Source organism: Oryza glaberrima, chromosome 3 (assembly GCF_000147395.1).
Source record: "Oryza glaberrima chromosome 3, OglaRS2, whole genome shotgun sequence".
NCBI lineage: Eukaryota > Viridiplantae > Streptophyta > Magnoliopsida > Poales > Poaceae > Oryza > Oryza glaberrima.
Genome location: NC_068328.1, coordinates 21436344 through 21457111, shown reverse-complemented (window position 1 = coordinate 21457111; position 20768 = coordinate 21436344). Strand labels below are relative to the sequence as shown.

The window sequence follows — 20768 nt, the reverse complement described above, 5'->3', positions numbered from 1 at the left end:
CATAGATTGTTTACCATATGCCATTGATAACTTGGGTATCAATATGATTAGATGTTGATTTAGGAAATTCTTAGCCATGCCTAGTTCAACTAGTACACAAACGGGGATCACATTATCACATAGACTTTGTCTATCAGCAAAGTTTTGGATTGCTGCCACCGCAATGGTGTTAGTTAATTAAAATACACTGAATGGTGGGCTGCGGGTGCATGGTTTCGTTGTCGCACCCATGGAAGTTAAGGACCTGTTCACGGGAAACCCTAGGAGACTGACCGTGCTTACCACAAGCGGGAGTGGGTAACTGCTTGATCTAAAGTATAGCTCGACCCTTTCCTAGGCACCGGTGGCGAGGGTGGGTGTGATGGAGTTGGGTCGGCCGGGGTGTCCGGTTGTCCAGCTGCCGGATTCACCGAGGCGCAAGAGGGGACCGCCCACTGCCTTTTGAGGGGTGGGGGTGAAACCTTAGCGTGGTGTGGATGGTTAGAGGAGGGTTATGCGGAGGGTCTTGTCACGATTTCCCCCTTTGCAGTATCATGGTGATACTTTGGGGCATGGCGACATGTGTGGAATCGTGTCTTGTGGGTACAGTTATACACCTCTGGCCAGAGTAAAACTATTCGAATAGCCGTGCCCGCGGTTATGGGCGATCAACCAAATTCACCGTGATTAGTCTCACCCCTAGTGTAGCTTAATGAACTGGTGTAGTTCAGGTGGTTGGTTGGGCCTGTTGCAACGTGGTGTAGCGTTGGACAATGATTGGTTAATATTGATTAATTACTACAATTGTTTTACTACTTTCAACTACTGCTTTTAAATGCCTGCCTTATGCAAATGAACCTTTAGCCTCCTTTAGTTATATCCTGCATCATACCTCCTCTTCCAGTATGACTTGCTGAGTACAGTGGGTAGTACTCAGTCTTGCTCTCTTTTCCCCCACACCAGAGTTGAAGTTCTTCCCAGTTGGAGCTGTCTCAGAAAGGTTGGTTTCGTCGCTGCCGTGAAGGATTGCCTGTGGAGTGGAGTCGCCCCGCTGCTGAAGTCAAGCTTCCAAGTTTAGCTCGCTTTTATCTTTTCCGCTGCATTTGTAATCTTTTATATTTTTGTAAGACGTGGATCTGTATGTCAACAATTATCGTTTGTGTACCCTGGCTGGTCCTGGACAGGGGTTTAATACTCATTCAGCTTAGAAATTCTGGTTCGTGAATTTTTGGGCGTGACACACACTGACAGGGTGGGGGTACACAGTCGTCGTCCCATCGGTCGTTCAGCCGATCACAGACTGGTCAGATGCGCATCACGCCGTATTAAATGTGGCATGGCGTGGTTGCATAGACCACTTTAAATGCAGTTAGTTGGGCGTTAGGCACGCCCACCTAACCCTGTACACGTGGGCTGATACGTGGAGGGGGTCGGAGCAGCTCGACCCCACGCGAAGGCGGCCTCCTCCCTCTAGCTGGCATGGGGCAGTCGCCGCGCCACCCCGGGCTCGAGCCCCCTCGGGGAGAGCCACGTGGGTTTGAGGGCGGCCTCCTCCCTCTAGCTGGGAGGGGGTAACCGCCGCGCCACCCCGGGCTCGACCCCACTCGGGGAAAGCCACGTGGGTTTGGTGGCGGCCCGACCCCAAGCAGGGAGGGGGCAGCCGCCGCAACACCCCGGGCTCGTCCCCTCTCGGGGGGAGCCACGTGGGTTTGGGGGCGGCCAGACCCCAAGCTGGGAGGGGGCAGCCGCCGCAACACCCCGGGCTCGACACCCCTCGGGGAGAGCCACGTGGGTTTGAGGGTTGCCTCTAACCTCTAGCTGGGAGAGGGTAGCTGCCGCGCCACCCCGGGCTCAACCCCACTCGGGGGGAGCCACGTGGGTTTGGGGGCGGCCTCCTCCCTCTAGAGGTGATACCCCTGGGCCCATATCGCCGACAGTAGCCCCCGGTGTTAGCCCTGACCAAAACCTTCCCCCGGTGGCCAGGGTTGACGCCACTCTCCTAGTCTAACAATGTGGGCCCGGTCTCTTCTCCATTCTTTGCTGGCATTAGGGCCCATGCGCCTTTTTCGCCCCAACTTGAGAGCGACTCGCCGGCCCGTACCTTAGGTTGTGAACTTATTTTCTATATATATTCAGCAAACGTTGTTAGATTCTCTCGCACCTCGCCTGCCTCTGCCTTTTGTTAACCTTTGTTCATGTTCTACTTCATCTATTCAAACGATGTTTTCACGTGAGTATAAGGACTGAACTTTCCATAGGCAGCAATCCCCACCCGCGATCAAGCCAAGCTGGGTGCCATAGCCAGCCGGCGGGGCCAAAGCCAGCTGCTACGGGAGAGCCAGCACAGGGGGCCCCGGGCGTCGACGGCGTCCAGAGCTCGACGCAGGGCTAGGATAGAGCTAGGAATCGTAGCCCCCACACTTTTAGCAAAGAATCATTTGAATGGGTGAAGTGAATACAAACTTTTTGTTACCAAGGGGGGCAAACGAGCGTGCGACACGTGGGTATCATGGGACCACGAGGAGGAGATGGGTGAGAGATAAATATAAGCCATAATAACTTTGCTGATAAGCATGAACAAAGAAGATACAAACTTAAAGGAAGTATTACAAATGTTATGCTCAATAAGAGCCCTCGGCCAACGCTGAGCTTTCCCAGAGAGGTCTACTTCGGTCCGGATATGTAATAACTCCTTTGTTACCTTTGTTTATCCTTGCTTGCACATCGTGACCTTTCAAACCTTTGGCTCAAAGAAGGCTTCCCACTGTGAGCTCTGTACCCTTTAGGGGCCTGCAGCCACTTAGCAAACGAGGTCAGGTTCCCACGAGCCTGCGCCCCCACGCTACACATTATGTTCGCTCTTTCCTTTCGGTGGCCTCGTTCCAATCTCTTTTCCTTCTACATGGACGATTACTTTCGCACGAGTGTGAGAGCCGAAAAACTCTAGAGCCAGCACTTCCCGTCCACAGTTGAGCTGGGCCGGGCACCGTAGCCAGCCGACGGGACCAAAGCCAGCCGCTACGGAAGAGCCAGCACAGGGGGTCCCGGGCTTCGATGGCACCCGAGGCTCAACTTAAGTTTAGGATAAGGCTAGAAAACTTAGCCCCCACACTTAGCGAAGAACCGTTCATGTAGATGGGAGAGAGGTTGGGCTCTTACCACCGAGGGAGGAAACAAATGTGCAACACGCGAGCGTCGCAGAGCCATGAGAATAGAATGGGGGGAAATTAAATATAAGGTTTCAAGCTGATGAATTGAAAATTTGAAAATGCTTAAAACCTGAAATGATGATTAATGCTTGAAAGACGGATGCCTTTATGCATGGATTGTGGTGGCGACAGGGTCTCCTGTTTGGCAACCAGCCTACAAAATCTGAGCGCAGAACGCCAGCAACTAAGAAAGGACCTCTCCGAGGGGACTTGTCAATTACACAGTCATGCCGGAGCACGGTGTAAGCCTGACTTCCCATCTTAGCGAGCGTGCGACTTGTGGTTGGCGCCAGGTGACCCTGTACACCATGCGCTTTTGGCAGGTTTTTAAACGCTTGATACCTACCTGCAAGAGTCCTCTCAGGAGTGGACTGAGGCGGGCAACAGGTTCATGAGCCAATCTCGTGCTTGGCCCCTAAGGGCCATGGGGAAGAAGCTCGCCATGACCTGGTCATCACCCCCCGCCGCCTCTATGATCGTTGTGTAGATCTGGAGGGACTCGGAGGGGTTGACGCTACCGTCGTACTTTTCGGTGAGGCCGGGCCGAAACTTTGGGGGCCATCAAACATTCCGAAGACTCGCAACAAAGGCCTGGCAGCCAGCCTTACCTGGTGAGGATGTGGGGGGCCTAGCCCCCTGCCTAGGGTGGCGTGACACTCTTGAGGAGGTTGTTGTGAGTGATATGCCCTAGAGGCAATCATAGAGATGATTGTATCACATACTATGTTTACATATTTATCCGACATTGTTCCTTGAAATAGATAACTCCTTATTGGTTAATGAATATGCGATTCTTTCATGAGACTCTTTATGTTGTTTGTTACTATTTCTAAAGGATCCCTGATCAAATATCATATGTGGAACAAATATGTTTATATGATCAGCACATGTATTAATTGATGATCATGTCTCATGGATCATGGTATAGAGATACCAAATTAATAATGTGGACACATGTTGTTGGATAGACCCAACATGAGACACTGCAAGAGAAATATGTGTTGTGTCATCAGTGATCTCATTGAGTGTTGGTGTTGAATCCTTAGACCTGAGATTATCATGATTCTCAACATGTGTAGTAGCTTACTTAGGGACTGCTAAACGCTACTCCGTAATTGGGTAGTTATAAAAGTAGTTTTCGGGTATGCTATGAAACATGTAGTGGGATATGAATAATCAAGATGGGATTTGCCCCTCCTATGGAGAGATATCTCTGGGCCCCTCGATGTTGTAGATTATGGAAATGCATGGCCATGCCAAAAGGTGATTGAGGAGTCAATCACAAGTTATATAATCTATCAACAGGTTCAAGTGAATGATTGAGCTATTAGAGGATGGCACATACCTAGCCTTGAGCTTAATCGATATCGTGAGGCAAAGGGTTCATACAAGTATACACTAGAGGTTCAGCCGATATGATCTTTATGTATGCCCGGTGGGTCAATACGTTCTGCTAGGGGCCGCTGTTGACGCGTGGACCGAAAAGGAGTTTTCGGGTTACAGCCGAGTATATATGAACCTACAGGGTCGCACGCTTAATGGGCCAGAATAAGGGGATTGGATAGAAATCCAATATGAGCTTAATTCGGATAGGGATCCGAATAGGAGTCCTACGTGCCTTGGAGACCCGAGTGATGGATCCTATATATTCGTGTGGGGTGTGACCGGCAGAGGCATTGCATCACGTTAGAAACCCTAGCCGTCACTTCCCTCCCCGAGCAAAACCCTAGCCGCGCGCGGGTGCTAGCATATCTGCGCGTGGCGTTCCGTCCCTGTACGTGTGGATACCGGTAGAGGCGCCGCTGGTTTGCGGTGCTGATCGGCGTGGGAGTACGGCGAGGAGAACGCACGAGGAGGAGAAGGTCGAGCCGGTGCGATCGACTACTTCCTCTATATCGACGCACACTACTTCACGAGAGTTCCTTCGACTTCTCAACGTCTTCTTCCGCTGCGCAGCGCGTCGAGTGGTAACGATCTATGATCTAATACTTGCATGGTTCCTGGTTTACGCGATAGAAAATTTTGATTTATGCTATCGTAGCCTACGCATATCCCAACAGTTGCGCCTTTCCCCGTACTGGCGGCGTGGCACTCACCACGCCGGCGCTCGAAAGAACCTCAAAAATCACGAACGCGCCCCCTACCTGGCGCGCCAGATGTCGGAGGGTTAACTCCTCCACCAGGGAACCGTGAGGCCCCCTTTTTTGGTTCGGCCGGGGGCAGCGGGTGAAATTTGAGGCTTCGAGAGCAAAACTGAGTCATCTTGAGGGGATCAGCCCCCCCCCCCAAGACGATGAGACAAAAGGGGTTTATACAGGTTCGGGCCACTATGAAGCGTAATACCCTACTCCTGTGTGTATGGTTCTTCTGTGCTTAGAAAGTCCCTGAATCCCCGGTATGCAAGCTAGGGTTAGACAAGCTTTGGCTCAGGGATTCTAAGTCCGATCCCCCCTCCTCGCTAGGCATGGTCCTCCTTTTGTACTCTAAGGGGATACCACATGTGCTGCGAATGCTATCTAGGGAGAAGGAAAAATATTCTCTATATTAATTACATGTCTTGTGCCTTAGCCTAGAAGTTATCTGCTCGTCGGTTGCTGCGCGGGGCCCCTCAAATCATGCAAGGCGCCTTTGTCATTCGCCATTTAATGGATGAGAACTTCCGGGTTCTCGTTCACACTAGAAAACGGGAACCCGGGTCAGTTCAGAGTGGTTGTACCAGCTCTGACCGAGGTAAGAGGCTGTGAAGCCCCTCATCATTATGATGGGACGGGATGGAGCACGCCGCTCGCCGCCTGACACACAGATAGGGTGGGGGTACACAGTCGCCGTCCCATCGGTCATTCAACCGGTCACAGACCGGTCAGATGCGTAGCACGCCGCATTAAATGCGGCATGGCACGGTTGCATAGACCGCTTTAAATGCAGTTAGGTGGGTGTTAGGCGCGCCCACCTAACCTTGTACACGTGGGCTGATACATGGAGGGGGTCGGAGCAGCTCGACCCCATGCGAGGGCGGCCTCCTCCCTCTAGCTGGGAGGGGGCAGCCGCGGCGCCACCCCGGGCTCGACCCCGCTCGGGGGGAGCCACATGGGTTTGAGAGCGGCTTGACCCCAAGCTGGGAGGGGGCAGCCGCCGCAACACCCCGGGCTCGACCCCCCTCGGGGAGAGCCACGTGGGTTTGAGGGCGGCCTCCTCCCTCTAGCTGGGAGGGGGTAACCGCCGCGCCACCCCGGGCTCGACCCCACTCGGGGGGAGCCATGTGGGTTTGGGGGTGGCCCGACCCCAAGCTGGGAGGGGGCAGCCGCCGCAACACCCTGAGCTCGTCCCCTCTCGGGGGGAGCCACGTGGGTTTGAGGGCGGCCTCCTCCCTCTAGCTGGGAGGGGGTAGCCGCTGCGCCACCCCGGGCTCGACCCCCCTCGGGGGGAGCCACGTGGGTTTGAGGGCGGCCCGACCCCAAGCTGGGAGGGGGCAGCCGCCGCAACACCCCGTGCTCGACCCCCCTCGGGGCGAGCCACGTGGGTTTGAGGGCGGCCTCCTCCCTCTAGCTAGGAGGGGGTAGCCGCCGCGCCACCCCTGGCTCGACCCCACTCGGGGGGAGCCACGCGGGTTTGGGGGTGGCCTCCTCCCTCTAGACGTGATACCCTCGGGCCCATATCACCGACAGATAGTGAGAAAAAAGTTCCAACAAGGCTCTGATACCAGATTATTAGCAACCTAACTTGTATCTCACTCAAACACTCAAGAACACACGAATTTCTCACCAAATCCGACAGGATTGACGATGACCTCGCGCATGATCAGCTTCACAACCTCCGGATTGACGGGGTGGTCTCTAGCCGCCAAGCACCTAAGCTCCTTCTCCTCCTCGGTTTATATATCCACAAATTAATAGTAGTATTCTAAGTCAAATATTACAGAAATATTTAGATTCTAAGTCTCATAATTAAGAAACAACTTTGATGAATTACTACCATTCATCTACGAAACGAAATATTGACTAATTTTTCCTTACAAAATGTCAACATATTGTAGGTACTCCCTATAGTATTGACCCTCCTAATCCCCTCCCTCTCAGGCTGTGTTTAGTTCCACGCCAGAATTGGAAGTTTGAAGAAATTGGAACGATGTGACGGAAAAGTTGAAAATTTGTGTGTGTAGGAAAATTTGATGTGACGAAAAAGTAAGAAGTTTGAAGAAAAAGTTAGGAACTAAATAAGGCCTCACTTATATGTGGGTCCAACCTGATTTTAAATCTTAAACTATGATGTGTTCAATTGTCAATCTCTCCAACTTTTTCACGCGAACGTTTATCAAACTACTGTAAATAAATAATAATTTTTTTATAAAAAAATTATATATAAATGTTGTTTTAAAAAAATATGTTAATCCATTTTAAGGTTTTCTTAAGCTAATAGTTAATTAATTAGTATGTGCTAATGAGCTACTCGTTTTCCAGGTAATGGGATTGAGTTCACAAAGCATATGTTTCACTGTTTAGATCCGAAACTAATCTCTCGTGCATATGGAACGAAGAGACTTATTAGCACATGATTAATTAGATAATAGTTATTTTTAAAAAAATATATTAATATGCTTTTTAGAACAACTTTTCTATATTTTTTTTTGTCAAAACACATCGTTTAATTAGGAGTTTAAGAAGCGTGTACGCGAAAAACGAGTGAGGAGAGTTGGAAGGTTGACTATCGAACATAGCTAGCCTCCGGCTCCACACCCAAGATTTTGCTGAAATTTTGAAAATCGTTTACAAATATTTGAATTGAATGTACGTTTCACCGGAAACTTAATTCCTAGACGCTAGAAATCAGTGTTGGCTAGCTGTAATAGATGAACTTGCTGGTAATTCCATCTCGGCCATTACATGTAGCACAAAATCATCACATCGATTATGGACTAACTAGCCCGCCGTAATTCCATTGCGCGTACAAGATCTAGATTAACAGCTGACAAAAAAAAGAGCACATGGTAATCTACCTACTAACTAATAATGACAAATTAAGTGGCGATCGACATGAGCTCGCTAGTCTTGTGCGGCACTGTCTCCTGTGCGGCGCCTCTGTCGTGGCGGCTCCTGATCCTGCTCCTTCTCCGTCTCCGGCGTCGGCCTCTTATGCACGACGACGACGGGACTTGCTGCTCGGTTTGCATCGGCTAACAAGACCGCAGAGAACGCTTGTGATTCCGCAATCTCCGCCTCGGCCGTCGCGGCGTGCTTCTGCAGCGCCTGCACGATCTCCTCCTCCCCCGCGAAGGCGGCGGCGCCACGCGTGAGCTTCTCCTTCAACACGGTCATCTTCTCCACCACGGCGTCCTCGAACTTGATCGCGCTGGCCAACAACCCGGCCTTGCGGCTACGGACGGCATCACCGCCGGAGTCCTGCAGGACCAGTGATTTGGTGGACACGCGCATGGCGGTGATCAGCGCCGCAAGCTCCGGAATGACGGGGTGGTCTCTCGCCGCCATGCACCTGAGCTCCTTCTCCAGCAAGCGCCGCGCGGCGGAGGCGATCTCCACCGCCTCCGCGCGGCGCGCGTCGGCCCACGCGACGTGCTTCCTGAGTACCGCCTCCTCGGGCCTCCCTGTCCCGGCGAACACGGCCAGAGCCCTCCTGAGATCGAGCACATAGGACGCCATGTTATCCGCCGCCGACTGGGCGGAGATCACTGCACCTTCCGCCCATCCCACCTGCTCCGGCGAGGGAGGGTCGGGGTCCACAAGGTACTCGGTGGCTTCAGACAGCGCTGTCGCCGAGATTTCCTCGTGCTCTCGGTCCTCGGCATCGTCCTCCATCAGCTCGTCGATGAGCTCCTGGAGGTCATCGTCGACGGCGGGCGGCATGTCGTCCGCCATGATCGATCGATCTATGCACGGCAAAACTATGGCGGTATGCAAAATTAGTGATCTGTTGGACAGGATGGGAAGCAAATCTCCCTTGAAGGCGGGCCCCAATAAATAGAGAGATGGAGAGGATCCGATTCGGAGTCCATGTACTTCCGTGGATCCGATTCGTAGATGGACTTGCGTGGCCCACACCGCCACACGACATTCCACTCTGTGCCTCTTATTTATCTGTGGGCCATCATATGCATAATACTGTTTTCGACTGAACAAATTTGTTTTTCCTGAACTAAGAACATGGCAGAACATCATACCAAATCAAAGTGTTAGCATAGTATCATACTGTTAGGATTTCCCCAGAAAATCACGTCAAAAATGGGGCGCAAACAATTGGCAGCAATCTAATCAATGAATAAATCATGGGAAACATTAAATTTGAACCTAAAGCATAAGCATTAATGCTGGCATCCACACAAAGTTCAGAAACCTTGTTTCTAGTACCATTCTTACACGAAGTATTTTTCTTTGTTCACTCTTCATGTACAAAATAATGAGGTGTTGTTTGAATCTCCTGAAGATGAAAATAAAAATTAAGTGTTTCACACAAAACGAGATGGTAATAACGTGTGATTAATTGAGTTTTAATTATTATAAACTTGAAAAATATACTAATCTGACATTTTAAAACAACTTTCATATAGAAAGTTTTCGCACGAAACACACCGTTTTGTAGTTTGAAAAGCGTGCCATGAGTATTCAAAATTTCATCACCGTCTAGTTGGAGAAACGAACAAGACCTAAGTCAATCGGGTGAAAATCGGCAGTGTAAAAGGAATATTGAAGGACACTCCATTCTTCTTCTTCCCTCAACCCGACATCCTGTAATGAAGAAAATTCCATCTTTTTAACAAGGGGGATAGTGGACATTCCGTTCGAGGAGACAAATCTTGCCTCGAAATCGAGATGCTTTAAACCTTTAAAGGCTAAACACAAGAACAAAAAGAACTGTAGATGTATGAAGGTTGTGAGGCTGTGCAGGGAGCGATAGATACAATGCATCCGAACTGGAATGATGTATGCATAGGGACAAATTAGAACATTGAACCGATATGAACACACACCCAACGAAGGAATTTTTGACAAAGACCCAGATAGGGGAGCACAGAGAGTGATGGGGGGTATTGGGGGATGGACATTTTTGAGAGCCACTGACTGCATGTTCGAATGTGGGCCGGCGTCACCAAACGGCATCCCCGTGAAACAGCGACGACTTAAGAAGGAGATTTGTGTAGGACAACGAATTTCGCATGATGGTTGGAACGGCTCGGTCCTATCGCTGCACATCGCCATGGAACGAAAGGTCTATGAAACTATTGGCCCATATACTATATTCACCAAAGATGTATCTGTACAGTAAGTGTTCCCGGGCAGTTACTGAACATCTCTTTAAGAACAGGAATGTAAAATGAACATCGTAGCCCAACAGCAACAGGCCAATGATCTCTGACCAACAAGAAATTAAATGGCTCTTTAATTTGTAGTTGCTCCTCTAGAGATTGCCTCCTCCTTTTCTTTTATATGGCATAGCTGGGAGAATAGAGCAGCACGTTATTGCGGGGAGGAAGAACAGAGCAAGGCGTAACGGGGAAAGGCATCTTCAAGTAAGTAAAGAAAGCGTATTAGTTGTGTGAGTCTACTGTGTGGGGCCCAGAGGGCAAACGAGTGCTGACTATATAAATCTCCAGCTGCTGTAGCGTATATATACAAGTTGAAAATGTAAGAAAACAATCTCTCTCTCTCTCTCTCTCTCTCTCTCTCTCTCCCCTTCTGCTTTCCTCTCAATTCTCTAGAATAAAAGTTCTTCCTGCTCGCCGGGCGTCGCAGTTCCTCGCCGACGACTAGGTTGTAACGGAACTGGATCAACTGGCTGCACCACAACTTGCACACATGAGCTACAGCATCAACCTGCCAAAGAGATACTAGTACTCCTAGAAGAACACTGTATCAAAACGACAAACTGTACCTTTTTCTGCATATACCGAATCGTAGTGCACCTCAGCCCAAAAACTAATGCATATCTCTGGGTTTTGGGAGAAAACAAAAATAAACAGAAATACATCAGATACACATCTACTCAAGTAAGTATGACCTACTAGGCAAATCAACTAAGAACAGTGCAGTTAGTATATTAATTGCAGTAAAAATTCAATTGCCAAAAAAAAAAGGCTACCTCCTTTTGGTTTCTGGTCAGCAGGAAGAACTTCAATGTAAAAGGTATCTCTGCATGATGTCAGCAGGGTTATCTTTACACCATACTGCAAAAACCAATGCGGATACTTGAGTTTCACATTTATAACAAGGATCGACATACAACATCCCTAGATCATTCACATAATCCTAAGATGCACAAGATTGCAATATAGCTGTTGAGACATGCTGGTTACCAAAATAAAAACCACAGAAAATAGCATTATTTCTTTTGATTATTTGTCAATTAATGAATCTCCAACCATACTGTCCAATACAAAGAACTATTGATCTGTATACTTCATAATATGGCCAATGTACAAGACAGCAATTTTTATTTAACAACTCAGGAAGTGAGGAAACATCTTGTTTACCAAGTCGGCCCACGCGACGTGCTTCCTGAGCACCGCCTCCTCGGGCCTCCCTGTCCCGGCGAACACGGCCAGGCCCCTCCTGAGATCCAGCACATAGGACGCCATGTTATCCGCCGCCGACTGGGCGGAGATCACTGCACCTTCCGCCCAGTCCACCTGCTCCGGCGAGGGAGGGTCGGGGTCCTCAAGGTACTCGGTGGCTTCAGACAGCGCTGTGGCCGTGATCTCCTCACACTCTCGGTCGTCGGCCTCTTCCTCCGGGCAGGCCTCCATGAGCTCGGCGATGAGCTCCTGGAGGTCATCGTCGACGGCGGGCGGCATGTCGTCCGCCATGATCGATCGATGGATGCACGCACTACCTACCGTCCGTGTTACCGCCAAAAATTGCAAAGCCCAAAACCTTGGAGATATGGGACGGAATCGATGGATGGATGTCCCTCGATAAATAGACACGACTGCCGATCCGAGTCGGAGTACGTGTACCCGACGGACCGATTTCCTTTCCGATCCAATCGCGTGATCGAGATGGAGGTCGAACGAGGGCCCAACTTCACTGTTGGGCTGCTCGCAGCCGCGGAGCCCAGCCCATCTGCAACTGCAAGAGTTTTCGCAGTAACATTGAACAATTATGCCATATACTCCATTTGTCGATAAATTCTCTCTTAAAAATTGACAGATATAGCGAAAGAGCCTATAGCCTAGTGGTTACAAGAGTCTCAGTAGCATCTAAGATCCTAGGTTCGACTCTTTATGGGAGCGAATTTTTCAGGATTTAACAGCGTTGTGCTTTCAGTGGTAGGTGGCGTACCCGTTGACAGCAAGGTGCCTGTAGTGACGGTGCACGAACATGTGAGAAGATTCGTTCCCACGACTGCCATTTCACGAAAATACTCTGGTTCGGTTGATATATTTGTGTACCTATTTATACATATATGTTAGTTAATCTAAGTCGATTATTTAATTTATTTGTATCGGTCAGATATTTTGTGCACCTATTTATCATATATGTTAGTTAATCTAAGTTGATTATTTAATTTATTTGTATCGGTCAGATGTTTTGTAGGGTTTTACCGGTATTGGCTAAATTGCTTTGTCGATCTAGATTAGTTAATGTATCTACCACATTGAAAATCAGTCAAGGAGATTGTCTAGATATTATGTTCCTTTTCATACTTTGTGCTGCATCAGCCCTAGTCATGCTTAGAACCATAATCTCTAACATGTTTTTTGATTGCTAATAGGGTTTTATCGGGGTTTCAACCGATGAGTTATCTGGACGTTGCATCGGATTATAAGGATTACATACAAGTTGGTTTTAGCAGATTGCAACAAATGTTTCATTGATTATCTAATCGTTTGGACATCGGAACACTAGCCGATATATGCTTTAACCATCGAATCAGCACTCATTCTATCATATCATTATTAGTTGATTGGTTTCTATTATTGTTTTATTATATTACCATCAGTCGATTGTATTTATATCATTATTTACTCATTACCATCAGTCGATTGTATTTATATCATTATTTACTCAAGTGTCAAAATCTACACTAGGCATATAGCCGGTTGCTCAAAACCCTATCGACATCGGCTAGCGTTGCTATATCGGCTTGTCAACCGATTGGCTCTTTAATTTTTACTTTATACATCTTGTCGGTTACATAATCAAACTGAGTGGCACGTCCGCATCTCATCAATATTTTGGATCTGCATTGGAGCTAAGCAGATCTCCCAGGCCGTTGTGTTCGTCGACTTTGTTCGCACCAACACATATCTCGCACCATTGTTAGAGCGTAGATTTTTCGTCAACAACCACATGTGAGAAGATTCGTTCGTACGACCAGATGACCTCCATTTAACAAAATCAGCATGTTACGGAGGAATTTTTAAAAGTTATATATAAGTTAGCCTGTAGTTACATTGAAATTATAATATAGTTACACCACAATTATACTATAATTATATTTGTCAAAATTCTGAAATAAAATGTGTCGATAAATATATAGGTGATCCTACTAGTAGTACTATGCAGGTGCAGGTGGGTTAAAGAGGTGGGGCCGAGGACTTGTTTCTCCTTCTTCTTCTCTCCTTGTCTTGTCTTCTTCCGAGCGGCGAGGCGAGGGCGGCGTTGGCGACGGGCGGTGGTCGTCTGGGCTTGGAGGAGAGGCCACCGTGGCGGCAGCGAGCGGTGGCCGGAGGAGCAGCGCTCGGGCGGGGACGAATCGACCCGGCGTGGCGGGCGTCGTTCGGGAGCGTGGAGGCGGCGGGGCTTCGGCAACGTCCCGAGGTTGCCGGCAGCGAGGTGGATCGGGGCGTACGGTGGGGAGGAAGAGGGAAGCGGTGGTGGTCGGTGGAGGCCGGCATGTTGGGCGGCGCGGCTAGGCGAGGGGGAGAGGAGGCTAGTGGCTAGCTCGCTCAGTGCGACTCTGACCGCGGCACGCGGCACGCGGGCTTTTACAGCCGCCATGACCGCGAGGAGGGCGAGGACGGCGTGGGACGGGAGCAGGTGGCTGTAGCGGCGTGCGACCGCATGCACTGGCGGCGGCGGGAGGCAACGGGGCGAGGAGTAGGGGCATGGGCTCGATGCGACGCGGCGAGGCCGTCTTGGTCCGCGGGTATGGCGTGGACTTCTGGCGACGAGGCGTTGCGGTGACGGCGGCTACAGTGGCGCGCCGGCTTTGAGGAGAGGCGCGGTGGCTCGCTGCTCGGACCGCAGCGGTGCGGCATTTTGTCGAGCAGGTGGCGTGCGAGGGCGGCTGTCTCGGGGCAAGGCCGTGGGCTGGCTGAGAGATGTGGCTTAGGTTGAATAATATGCCTTAGGATTGAGAATTGGAGGGAATTCATTAGGTGTTAAGTTTGGATTTTGATTTTGAATGGTTTCTAATTTTAGAGGGGAGTGTGAGGATGTATGAATTGAGATCCTAACTGAAATTTATCTTGGGAGAACCTCTTGTTGATTAAAAAACAGACAATATTTGTCTTTTGCAGGCAGTTTCATAAGATGGTTTTACTCCAGAAAAGAAGTTCTCTAAGCTGCCATCAGGAGGATTAACGGAGCTCATTGGTGCATACTTAACACTGCTCCAGAATTTCTTTTTGAAGTTGTGCATAAGTATTGTTAGTGAGATGGTTCACTTTTGTAGGTCAAGATGGCATAGGCAGGAGCAACATCATGGAAGCAGAAGGTATTTTGAAAGATCTGATTGATGATAAGGTGAACAATGTTGATGCCGAGTTGCATTTCTTACAAGAAGAGCATGAAAAAGACCTGCTCGAGCATGACAGTAAGTTAAGTTTTATCTCTATTCCTTCCCCACCCACACACATGTTGCACTATTTTACTTATCCTTAAGTAAAAAAACACTGTGTTACATAGTATTATTATACGCAAATAAGGATGATCATCTTGCATTTCACAAACATAAGCTGATTATTAACCCTCAAATAATAATCCTCTCTGTTCTTTTCTTGAAAGGAACGGCCCAAAAGAAGAGGAGGCCCAGGAAATGGGAAGCCCAAAGCCCAGATCAGATTGGCAAACAGCAATAAAGCGGGGCGAATACCCCAGTTTCCCTCTCTCCCCCGCCGAGCCTTCGTCGTCAGCTGGTGTTACCCCAGCTTGAATTCTCTGCAAGACAGCAAGTTCTTCCCTACTCCCTCTCCACCCTGCGCAATTCCCTCGCATTCTCATCCTACTCCAAGAGCAGAGGAGGAAGGAGATGGAGAGGCAGGACGGCGACGCTGAGGGATCGGGACGGGGAGAGCATAGGAGCAGAGGCTGCCGTTCCCCGGCAGAGACTAAGACTGACCGAAGCCCCGGCATTCCCAGGTCAGGAGGACCAGCGAATCCATTCTCTTCTCGTTCGTCTTCACGTTCTTGCATTTCTTTTCGACCGTTTCAATCGCAGTTCCACCGCCATTCTTCCTTGCTGTCTTTCTTGGTCGGTGTTCTTGAAGTTCTCGTTTGGTTTGATGCAAGAAGCATATCTGATCGATTGATTGCAGAGTTCTGGAGGTGGGGTTCGCCACCGTGCGAGAACACCACGGGACCAAGAGCACCACGGGACCCCAAAAGAGCAACAACCTCCAGAACAAGAAGATAAAATCAAGAGAAGATGGCAGAGAACCGGAGGCCGCAGAGTTGAGACGGGGCGAGAGGAGAAGGTCAGGACCTGCGAATCTTTCTTTCCCTTCTTGTTCTTTGTTTCTTGCTGCGTTCTTGCTTTGTTTTCGATCGTCTCAATCCCTGCAGCTTTCTTGCGTTGGTTTTCTTGCCAAGTTGTGTTTGGCTTCACACGTGTCTGATCGATGTGCAGAGACCACGAGGTGGTATTTGCCGCTGCTGCGCGAGATCCACCTACACTGCAGCGCCCCGACTTCGACTGCGTGCGTCAGAACAAACATCCCAATGGTAATCAGTCTCTCTCCTGTCCTGCTCTGTGTCCGGTTTAATTCTTTTCCTTTGCTCTGGGAACGAACATGCATGTATAAAAGCCTATGTACTAGTTGTTGATCCATGTCCATGAATCTGGATTGAAATGTTAACAGATATTGGCAATATCTGTAAATTCTTGTTGGAACCATGCGGAAACTTAATCTAGTTAAGTTCACTGATGCTTTGACACCTTGGTTTCTGAAACTGGATCCTTGTTTCTTGCACTCCTGCCTTTATTTCAAAAGAGAAAAAAAGTAACTTCAGAATTTCCAACAAGAAACTGATCTTTTTTTTTTCTTCCTGCAAAATGCAAATGCAAGTTCACTGATTCATAGAGAGTTGTTTAAGTTACTCCAATCTGATTTTCTTTCACTACAAGAACTAGTCCTGGTGTTCAGTTTTGACAAACTTCTATGATATAAAAACTCCCTGATATGAGAAGCTAACATGTGTATGTGTGGTCATGCACCCAGCCAATACTGAGAATGAGATGACGGGCGGTGATCTCGAGAAAGCAAGTGGAAGCTTACTAGACCAGAGCAAGCAACCGCTGAACATAAAGAGGGATCGTCGCAGGCTAGAAGAAGTCAGGTTAGTGACTTCTCTGCTCCCTTCTTATGCGCAAATATGTATTGTTGGTTGCTCTGTTTGATCTGATAATAACTGTTAGAATTGAGATTATGTTGTTGGTGAATCTGACAAATTGTTGAACCCTAGTGATAAAATGTGGAAGGATGAAGCGAAGGAGATTGGAAGCAGGTCGCTAGCACTAACAAAGGGGAGCACGAAAGAGTCTCAGATGCTTCAGTCTCTCGGTAAATATATTTGAATTTGGGCTTGCTCTTTTGAACTGTGGAGTGGAGTTGATTGGGCCTGTTTTTACTTTTGGTGTGTGTGGATGCACTATCAGGTGCACAAACTGCTAAGAGCTCCAGTGGTTGTCAGGGAAAAAAATGCTAGTGTCCAACTCAATGGCTTCAGGGCAGCCACGGCATCTTTTTTCTTACACCCTATACACCCAGTGTAGTTTGATATCTATATCAGGTCATGTCCAGAGTAACGAGTGGATATTTCAATTAATCAGGATGGAAATTCCAACTAGGTTAATTGCTTGCTCTTGGTTTCACAACTTGTAAATTCTCGTCTCATGCATGGAAACCGTACAGAAACCTCTAATCTAGTTAAGCATGTCAATTCATACTGTAACAACATGCATGATTTCTGACAAGAAACAGAATTCATTGTTTATGTTTTGCTGTTACTTGACAAAACAACAAGCTGATCCCCCCTAATTTCTTGTAAAATGGTATCTTGTTGTTTTGTATCATGTTAAGTAATAATAATGTAACTACAAAAGGATTATTGGAAAGTGATTATTTTGCCAATTTGGAAAGGGAACGTTCACACTCTCAGTGTGCAATTTTGTAGATGAAATTGACTCAACATCAGTACCTGAAAATTGACTTTGAAACTGTGGTAACCCTTGGAACACTTCAATTTTACCTCCAAAATGTGTCCGCACCCCACTTAACATGCCTTTTCCAAACATTTCTTCTTGTAGATGGCAAAGCAAAAAACGCTCAGAAAAGAAGGAAAGATGCTAAGCAAGAACTCCGCAGCAAGATTCCAGGAGTGACACTGGTTTCTGATGACTCACTGTTTGGGCAAGCAGCTAATTACATCGAAGACCTTGAAGGGACATCACTTGACTTAGAAGGCTTATCTGGAACTGCCATGATCAGAAAAGTTCTTCCTGGTTCAAATAAAATACGAGGTGTTACCGCGCTTTTTGAGGCAGCGAGCAGACATATAACAGAAGGTAAGTAGGTAGAATACATCCGGATATGATTCAAGAGCAAATTTCTGCTGACTTCTTTAACCTTTAATTTTCCTTGTATCCACTACGCATTTGCAGTTAAAAAGAAAAAGAAAATTGCCCCTGAAGAAGTTGAAAAGGAATTTCGTCCTGGAGTTGATGCCCATGATGACCGAGCTGGGAAAAAATTGACCAACATGATTCCCATTCCTGTAAGTATTTATTCCCCACCGACGATTGAGCATATGTGCTCAGATTGAGATTCTTCTTGATGCTAGTTATCAGACAGCTCTCAATGTCCTACTTATACATGGAAATTATTTGCAAGCATTGGTATATTTTTTACTTAGTTCAGTTGTCAGTCTGCTTTGGTTGGAAAACCTGTATCTCCAATTCTCCTCACCATCACCAAGGAACTTGTTGTGTTCCTAGGCGTTTTGTTATCTTTCATGTTATATCTCAAAAGTAACTTATGTCCCTCTGTTATTGTAGCATATTCCAAAAATAAATGGCGATATTCCTTCTGCTGTTGAAGCCTTTGCAGATCACCAAAGACTGCTTGACAGGTAAATAGCCCTGTAGTATATTTTTAACTGTATTTCCAAATCTACGACTGATAGAATGTGAACCTCATGGCAGCTTTTGTATGTTCAGTGTTAGTAATGTGAGTCACCATAGGTGTTTCACTTAATGTTGCTTCTAAAATTTGACTCATGGCACGATGTGATTTCTTATTTAGGTTGGTGCTGTATGATCTGGCTGAAGTCAAGGTTAAAGGAGACAGGAATTGCCAGGTATACTTAAAATATCTAGCCATTTCCCTTTTCCTTAATTTTACTACATGTTGTACTTATCTCTTTTAGCATGTGTCTTTTACTCAGTTCCGAGCATTGTCAGATCAAATGTACCACACCACCGAACACCACAGGTTTGTTCGTCAGCAAGTAGTGAAACAGGTTAGTGTTGGTGCAATCATCATGTTTTCTTGTTAGAACTCTACTTGTCCATGCTCATGTTTCCCTTTTGAACTGTTCCACAGCTTGAGTCTTATCCTGAAATTTATGCGGGTTATGTCCCTATGGATTATAGGGAATATCTGAAGAAGATGACAGAGTAAGTAATTGCTCTTTTTGTAACAAGAAAATCTTTGTTATAGTGTAACATTATGCATTTAAAATTTGTTGCCACAAAATCGACCAGGGATGGAGAGTGGGGTGACCATGTTACGCTTCAGGCTGCTGCCGACTTGGTAAACAAGATGTTTCCTCACTTCCTGAGTTGTTAAATAAAAATTGCTGTCTTGTACATTGGCCATATTATGAAGTATACAGATCAATAGTTCTTTGTATTGGACAGTATGGTTGGAGATTCATTAATTGACAAATAATCAAAAGAAATAATGCTATTTTCTGTGGTTTTTATTTTGGTAACCAGCATGTCTCAACAGCTATATTGCAATCTTGTGCATCTTAGGATTATGTGAATGATCTAGGGATGTTGTATGTCGATCCTTGTTATAAATGTGAAACTCAAGTATCCGCATTGGTTTTTGCAGTATGGTGTAAAGATAACCCTGCTGACATCATGCAGAGATACCTTTTACATTGAAGTTCTTCCTGCTGACCAGAAACCAAAAGGAGGTAGCCTTTTTTTTTTGGCAATTGAATTTTTACTGCAATTAATATACTAACTGCACTGTTCTTAGTTGATTTGCCTAGTAGGTCATACTTACTTGAGTAGATGTGTATCTGATGTATTTCTGTTTATTTTTGTTTTCTCCCAAAACCCAGAGATATGCATTAGTTTTTGGGCTGAGGTGCACTACGATTCGGTATATGCAGAAAAAGGTACAGTTTGTCGTTTTGATACAGTGTTCTTCTAGGAGTACTAGTATCTCTTTGGCAGGTTGATGCTGTAGCTCATGTGTGCAAGTTGTGGTGCAGCCAGTTGATCCAGTTCCGTTACAACCTAGTCGTCGGCGAGGAACTGCGACGCCCGGCGAGCAGGAAGAACTTTTATTCTAGAGAATTGAGAGGAAAGCAGAAGGGGAGAGAGAGAGAGAGAGAGAGAGAGAGAGAGAGAGAGAGATTGTTTTCTTACATTTTCAACTTGTATATATACGCTACAGCAGCTGGAGATTTATATAGTCAGCACTCGTTTGCCCTCTGGGCCCCACACAGTAGACTCACACAACTAATACGCTTTCTTTACTTACTTGAAGATGCCTTTCCCCGTTACGCCTTGCTCTGTTCTTCCTCCCCGCAATAACGTGCTGCTCTATTCTCCCAGCTATGCCATATAAAAGAAAAGGAGGAGGCAATCTCTAGAGGAGCAACTACAAATTAAAGAGCCATTTAATTTCTTGTTGGTCAGAGATCATTGGCCTGTTGCTGTTGGGCTACGATGTTCATTTTACATTCCTGTTCTTAAAGAGATGTTCAGTAACTGCCCGGGAACACTTACTGTACAGATACATCTTTGGTGAATATAGTATATGGGCCAATAGTTTCATAGACCTTTCGTTCCATGGCGATGTGCAGCGATAGGACCGAGCCGTTCCAACCATCATGCGAAATTCGTTGTCCTACACAAATCTCCTTCTTAAGTCGTCGCTGTTTCACGGGGATGCCGTTTGGTGACGCCGGCCCACATTCGAACATGCAGTCAGTGGCTCTCAAAAATGTCCATCCCCCAATACCCCCCATCACTCTCTGTGCTCCCCTATCTGGGTCTTTGTCAAAAATTCCTTCGTTGGGTGTGTGTTCATATCGGTTCAATGTTCTAATTTGTCCCTATGCATACATCATTCCAGTTCGGATGCATTGTATCTATCGCTCCCTGCACAGC

At 47.3% G+C, this 20768-nt stretch overlaps 2 protein-coding genes across 3 annotated transcripts; one reads left to right on the top strand and one right to left on the bottom strand.

Annotated features, from left to right (window-relative positions):
* Positions 1-10604: 10604 nt before the first annotated feature.
* On the bottom strand, positions 10605-12000 carry LOC127766321 (uncharacterized). The gene is made up of 4 exons (XM_052291398.1): positions 11668-12000; positions 11277-11361; positions 11070-11126; positions 10605-10973 (listed from the first exon to the last, which is right to left on the bottom strand). The coding sequence occupies exons 1-4, from the start codon at positions 11998-12000 to the stop codon at positions 10966-10968; spliced, it is 483 nt and encodes a 160-aa protein (XP_052147358.1). The 3' UTR covers positions 10605-10965.
* A 1787-nt stretch (positions 12001-13787) lies between these two features.
* On the top strand, positions 13788-20171 carry LOC127765802 (uncharacterized). 2 transcript variants are annotated; one of them, XM_052290762.1, is made up of 18 exons: positions 13788-13957; positions 14659-14734; positions 14814-14954; positions 15146-15499; positions 15676-15834; positions 15987-16081; positions 16579-16696; positions 16823-16920; positions 17667-17924; positions 18021-18133; positions 18414-18487; positions 18661-18715; positions 18803-18877; positions 18961-19034; positions 19122-19170; positions 19477-19561; positions 19712-19768; positions 19865-20171. In XM_052290762.1, exons 4-18 carry the CDS (start codon positions 15390-15392, stop codon positions 19870-19872), a joined length of 1428 nt encoding a protein of 475 aa, XP_052146722.1. In that variant the 5' UTR covers positions 13788-13957; positions 14659-14734; positions 14814-14954; positions 15146-15389; the 3' UTR covers positions 19873-20171. The 2 variants fall into 2 exon arrangements, with proteins under 2 accessions (XP_052146722.1, XP_052146721.1); XM_052290761.1 differs by having other exon boundaries at positions 13788-14734.
* The last annotated feature ends 597 nt before the right edge of the window (positions 20172-20768 follow it).